Source organism: Manacus vitellinus, unplaced genomic scaffold, assembly GCF_001715985.3.
Source record: "Manacus vitellinus isolate BGI_N305 unplaced genomic scaffold, ASM171598v3 scaffold_49_pilon, whole genome shotgun sequence".
Taxonomy (NCBI): domain Eukaryota; kingdom Metazoa; phylum Chordata; class Aves; order Passeriformes; family Pipridae; genus Manacus; species Manacus vitellinus.
In genome coordinates, this window is record NW_021940603.1 from 1,449,827 (window position 1) to 1,456,400 (window position 6,574).

The window sequence follows — 6,574 nt, forward strand, 5'->3', positions numbered from 1 at the left end:
GTAACATGACAACTGCTGCCTACTCAGGTCTCCAGGGGGGCACGTGGTATGGATGAAAACCTCATCCCTTCTCCCAAGACAGTGTGGAGCAGCAGCAGAGCCGGCAGGGACTCCCCAGGGACACGACAGACCGAGCCACCCACAGCCAGCCCTGAAAACTGGGGATGTGTGGGCCAGTCCAGTGGAGCACTGGGACAAATGCTGGGGCACAAGCTCCAGCTTTGAGATGGCTTTTTCCTCGAGAGGAGCAGTGGGATGGAGGGGATTAGGGGCATGGAGGAAGGGGATGGCAGCAGAGACAGTGGCACTCGGGCTGGCGGGGAGTGCTTTGCTTGGAGCGGGTTCAGCTCCACCCCCAAAGGCAGGAAAACCCGCGCGCAGATCCCGGGAATGAGCAGGACAAGGAGGAGCTGAGCGACTCAGTTGTTTATTGGGGGGTTGTGGCAGCCCAGCCCACGGGCTCGGCTCACTCGGTGATGCTGCGGAAGGACTGGACGGCGGGACTGGCCGCTCCCCACTCCACGGGCTTGCGGTACTCCCCCTTGGGCAGCAGGTACTGCCGGCCCCGGTAGTTGGGGTGCTCGTAGAAAACCCAGACGCCCTCCAGCACCCTGCAGGCGTGCACCTCACGCATGTGCCACTCCTCCATGACAGAGGGGCAGTCTTCGGTGGCTTCGAACATCTGTCCCCCGAAATCGCCCTTCTCGAACACCTGGATGTGGCCCCGGCCTCCACTCGGCTGGAAAAAAAGGGAGAGAAAGTCATGGAATTGTGGTTGGAAGGGACATAAAGATCATCGAGTTCCATCCCCTGCCATGGGCAGGGACACCTTCCACTAGCCCAGGTTGCTCCAAGTCCCGTCCAGCCTTGCCTTGGACACTTCCAGGGGTGGGGCAGCCACAGCTTCTCTGGGCAACCTGATGGCAAAGTGTGGGAGGGAGGTATCCCCATGTCCTGGCTCTGACAGTCACCAGCACGTGGGAGCAGAGCTGGGGCACAGTCAGACTCAAACACAGTCAGGTCCAAACCACCCCCCAGCACACCAGGCCAGGGCTGAACAGCTCGTGTCAGACCCCAAAAGCACCAGAGGGAGGCAGGGGGGTAAATGGTGACGTGCACAGAGGGTACAGAAGCACCGAGCCAGAGCAGAGCAGCTCCAGCTCAAAGCCCAGCCCAGCCCAGGCTCTGCAGGGAGGAGGCTGCAGGCAGGGACAGGTCTCAGCTTCTCAGCTGTGAGACCTGCTCCATGCAGTGGGAATTGGTGGCTGTGCTCCAAGCCAGCTGCACACAGATCACCAGTGTCTGTCCCACTGCTGGCAAAACCTCAGCACCAGCACCAACCCACGCTCCATCCACACTGCCAGTTCTAAAGGGTGCTTCTCCCCTGAGGTTTTCCAGAAGGATCATTCCCTCTGCTCCTTTCTCCCCATAATCATTTTGGAGGGGGTGAGCACAGTTCCTGTGCTGCAGCTGGGAGACACACTCCTAAAACCAGGAGATACCAGGCTGCTCCAAGCATGCCCAAGAGGGCTCCAGGTATCCCTCCCACTGCTGGGTACTCCAGGGTTGCTCCTGGGGCTCGTCTCTCCATGCCCAGAGAGGTTTGATGACACTGAGAGCCAGAAAGGAGCCTTGGTTTGCCAGAGAAGAACAAACTGGTGCTCAAAAAAAATGCTCCTGCAAAATCCACATCCCACTGTTACAGGCCTTGTGCCCACCATCAGTTGGATCAGTTGGCAGCACACCAGGGAAAAGGCAAACCTTGGAGTGACCTGCCCGGACACCAAAGTCCCTAAAGGAACACACAGATGAAACCAGGTTGATGTTCCTATGGAAACCCACCCCCACTCAAAGGGATCTGCAGTCCAGAGCGGGAAAGATTTACCTTCTCCCCTCACCAAACACTTTGCCATTCCCAGGGCAGGACTGCAGGAACAAATCCCCCACAGCCACCCTCTCCACCGGTCCCCAGGAAGATGGGGGCCACCCACACAAAACCCTTCCCTGATAAATAAATCCCCCCAGCCGTCGGGCAGAGGCGACACTCACAATCTGGATGTACTTGCAGGAGCCCAGGCGGTCGTTGAGGCCCATCCAGTGGTGGTAGTCGGGGTACTCGCCGTGTGTCAGCACGTACATGTTCCCCGCGTAGTTGGGCCTCTCGTAGGCCACCCAGGTGCCTCCATCCACACGGATCGAGTTGCAGCGGCTCAGGTAGGTGTGGAAGTCGGGGCAGTCGCTGTCACACTCGTAGTAGCGGCCGAGGAAGTTCTTGTCTTCATAGAAGGTGACCTGAAACAAGCAGAGGAAGGGAAGCGGGGAGGTTCCTCATCCCTGCACATCCCTATTCCAGCCTCATTGTGGAGTGAAACGTCTGAAAACGGAGCCCTCAAGATGTCAAAAATCATCAGGGCCAACCCCCGAGCAGGACCAACTGCGGGCAGTCCACCAGCCTGGCCCCAGCGCCCCCGGCCCTCACCGAGGTCTTGCCTTTCCCAGCCCCTCATTCTGTCCCAGTCTCAGAATCACAGAATCAAATGGATTGGAAAAGACCTCCGAGATCATCAAGTCCAACCCTTGATCCAACCCCGTCGTGGTTCCCAGCCCATGGCACTGATGCCACATCCAGTCTCACCTTCAACACCGCCAGGGACGGTGACTCCACCCCCTCTCTGGGCAGCCCATTCCAATGGTTGAGCACTGTCTCTGTGAAAAATCCAACCCAATGCTCCTTTGGTGAAATTCCTGTCCTGTTTCCAGCAAAACTCTATTAAAATAATTCCCTCCCACCTCCTCTAGATCAGGAGTTACTAAATTCTGGCCAAGGGAGCCGTGAGAAGTCAGTGGACTGTACAAAGCAGCATTTCTGGGGACACGGGTTAGTGGTGGCTCTGGCAGTGCTGGGTGAACAGCTGGACTTGGTGACCTTAGAGGGTTTTTCCAGCCTTCATGATTCCATGATTTCCTTTATACTGGCTCACCGAGTGTTGGCACTGAGACCTTTCCTCCCAGGCCATGCCTTCCAGCCCATTCTCTTTGTTCCTGCTCCAGCAACCCACAACTTCCCTTCTCAAAACTCACTGCCAAAAGCTGGACATCACACAAGCTTTGCCCGTGCCAACAGAAACTAAAGGAGCATTCCATGGACATGGAGTACCAGAGATCTTTGGACAACCAAGGATTGCATTTGCAGTCGGCTTGTTCCGCTGCAAGCCCATAATACAGCTGACAAATTCCCAATCCATCACCACATTTGTTTCCCAGGAGCTGCTCTACAGCCAGGTTGACCCCAAAGCACCTTGTTTAGGGACATTTTATCCTGACTTGATCACTGTTTGGAAATGATCTCAAGAGCTGGTGAGCAAATGCCATTCCTCTCACCCAAGGCATCACCCAGCCAGCCCTGGAGAGGCGACCCAGGGTTTTTTCCTTAAAAACCCCTTCATGGAATATTGCCAAGCCCTAGACCAGACCAGTCCTTTCTCCAGCCCCATTTTTAGATCATCTCAGCTGACAATTGTTCATCAAGAGCTGCTCTTTTCAATGAGGGTTCCTGAGCCATCATGTCTATCCTGACACATCCCTTGCTTGTTCGGGACACCAGATGCTCTAGAGATCTAAACACCCAACATTCAGTATCCCACAATCCATTTTCCCCATGGTTTTTCCACAACTTGAGTATTAAGATTCCTTTTGCTCCTGGCTGGCTGTACCTCACCCATGGTGCTTTGGTTACTGGTAACAGCTGGGATCCATCTCTTCCCGGTTCAGCCATTATCCACCACTGGGATGCCTGAGGAGTTCTCCCCCTCTCCAAACTCATTCTCCAAGCTCTGATCCACAGTCCCACCCTTGTCCATGCAGAGTGTCCAGCATTGTCGACGAGCTCTGCCCAACATCTGTAAGACCATGGGTCTGGTCTCCAGGCAGAAGGATCCCTGGAAGTGTCCTTCTCCAGGCTGGATGAGGCTCGGAGCAACCCGGGCTAGTGGAAGGTGTCCCTGCCCATGGCAGGGGGTGGAACTGGATGGGATTTAAGGTCCCTTCCAACCCAAACCATTCCAGGATTTAATGATGTTCCTTCCCCACCCAGCCTAACGCAGCCAAACTGGACCTTGGCAAAGCTCCCTGGTGTTCCCAGGAGACCATTTTCCAAGAGCACATCGAGGCTTTTCCCACAGAACCGTGACCAACTAAAGCGCTGCTCCTTGGTTTATTCTGGGAATACTTAAGAGGAGGGGGAATCCTGCCCACCCATTCTCCACCACAGCCCTTTGCACACACCCTCAACTCATTTCAGACCTTCTCATCCCAGTTTTCCTCGGGGATTCAGGAACAAAAGGAGCAGGTTGATGTTTTCACCCGTAGAATAATGACACAGTTAGAGATTTCAATTCCAGACTCTCACTCCCAGGTAAATCACCTTCCTTCAGTAAAACCCTCAAGGTGTTCTGCTTATATTTAACCTCTCCCTACCCAAGCCTTCCCCTTTGGGGCTTACCTGGCAGGTGCCACATTTGCCAAAGCAGATGTTCCTTATGGGAGTAAAACTCTTACTCCCTAGGTCATCTCACCTCAGTTATCACATATTTCTTCCCAACAGCAGCTCAGCTGGAAGGAAACTCTTAAAAACAAATCTAATAGTGCCCATTGCCTTCTGTGCCAGCAGTGACCCCTCTCCAGGGCAGATCACTCGCTGAGGTTCTGAGAAATGGTGTTTAATTCTCTCCTTTGTGCTTTTCTTCTCCCTGGAATGTGCTAAACAAGAGCATGGAATAGAGAAAAGATAACTCCTCCTGGGCATCTTGCTGCACCTCAGCAGCACATAATCCATGGATTCCTGTGGCACACTGGGAGGGGACACAGCTTCGGGCAGACTGTGCTCAAGGCTCTCCAAGGGACGGGAGACTCCAGGATGGAGCAGTTACGATTCCCCTGCACTTATTTTAGGCACAGGGACAGAAAGATTGTACCCCTGAGACCCCAGAGCCACCAGCACACCCTCCTCAGATCTCCAGACTAACAGCCAAGCCTTGTGCCAAGGGCAGAGCCGAGAGGAACGAGGAGAAGCCGAGACCGAATCCGGATCTTCCACAGCATCGCCCGGTGCCTGCAAACCCACTGTGCCTCCCACATCCCCTTGGGTCTTCCAGCCTCCACAGGTTACAAGGAATCCAACCCAAAAGCAAAACTTAGAACCTCTGCCCACAGCTTCTTACCAGGTGTTTGACATTCCACGGGGGAAACTGGCCACCATTCCGAGGTTCTCATCCTCCTTCCCTGACTCCTCCCTGCCCGGTCCCAACCCTGCCACAAGGTCACCAACCAGCTCTGCTCAACTCAAGGCTGAGGAACACAGAGCTGGATCCCCACCTGACACAGCACTCCAGCTGAAGCTGAGCCTCCTGATCTACCTCCTTGTCCGGTTTAAATTCAGCCCTGCCGATTCCACCGAATCCCAAGGCCGGTTCACATCCCGCAGGGAATGCTATTCCCTTTGGCGCCACGGCCGTCATTCGGGAGTCTTTCTGTTGCTCCACCATGGAAGGGGGATGTGGCAGCTGCTGCAGCTGTTGGGAGTCAGGTTCTCCCAAGGAAGCCTTCCAGGAGACTCCGCTCTGCAAACCCAGCTCGTCGCATTCCCTGCGGGCCCAGCGCCCTCTGCCCCCAGTTCACAAGACATCAGCTCCTGCTGATTTCAAACCATTTTAACATGTCCCCTCACCAGTCACTGCACTCAACTCCATCCTCTGGCAGAGCCCCACCCAGAGGAACCAGCCAAAACCTGGAAAAAGACTTGGGAGGGGCTCCCCTCCACGTGAGGAGGGATTTGAGGCTTCTCCTCTTGCCCACCCACTGGCAGAGGGGGAAGCTGTCAGCAGAGCAAGGAAAACAAAGTTTCTCCACAGCTTATCCCTGATAAATTCTGAGCTTTTATCCAAAATGATGAATATACTGCAATTCAACTTACCTTGGTTCCAGCTCTGGACATTTTCCGTTCCAGCCAAGCTCCCCTGTGCCGGAGGAACGTCAGGAGCTGTTACAAACAGCCAGGAGCCGAGGTGCCCTTTTTATAACGGGCTTGTTTTAAACCAGACAGCCGCTTTGTCATGAGAATAGGATCCAAAAATTGAGTCAGTGATTCTGAGGCTATAGCCGATTTCCAGAAAAGCAAACAGGATTATGGAATAAAGGAAGGCTTCGCCATCCTCCCTTTGTTACCATTTGCTGAGTCAGAACACCAAAACTCTGCCAAACGCACTCAAAACACGCAGCCCCCTGCCAAGCCCGGGAGCACGGGGGGCAGTTTGGCTGCTCCCTCCCTTCCCAGCTTGTCAAAGCAGAAGGAACCCTCGTTGGATCGAAGGGACCACCCCCATTCCTAAGGAGGGGACACAGGGACAGTTCTGTGCAGCGAAGGATGCAGTTAAGGAATAACAAACACGAGCTCGGGGCACACGCCACAGGCTTGCAAAGCACAGCCCTGCACTGACAGGCTGAAAGCTCTCAGTGGAAACATCTGTGCAGCTTTCCCCAGGACACCCTGAGCTTGATCCACAGTGCTCCAACAGCA

At 54.7% G+C, this 6,574-nt stretch overlaps 1 protein-coding gene across 1 annotated transcript; it reads right to left on the reverse strand.

Moving 5' to 3' along the window:
- Window positions 1-466: 466 nt before the first annotated feature.
- On the reverse strand, window positions 467-6,393 carry CRYGS (crystallin gamma S). The gene is made up of 3 exons (XM_018080042.1): window positions 5,972-6,393; window positions 2,050-2,292; window positions 467-739 (listed from the first exon to the last, which is right to left on the reverse strand). Exons 1-3 carry the CDS (start codon window positions 5,990-5,992, stop codon window positions 467-469), a joined length of 537 nt encoding a protein of 178 aa, XP_017935531.1. The 5' UTR covers window positions 5,993-6,393.
- Between the last annotated feature and the right edge of the window lie 181 nt (window positions 6,394-6,574).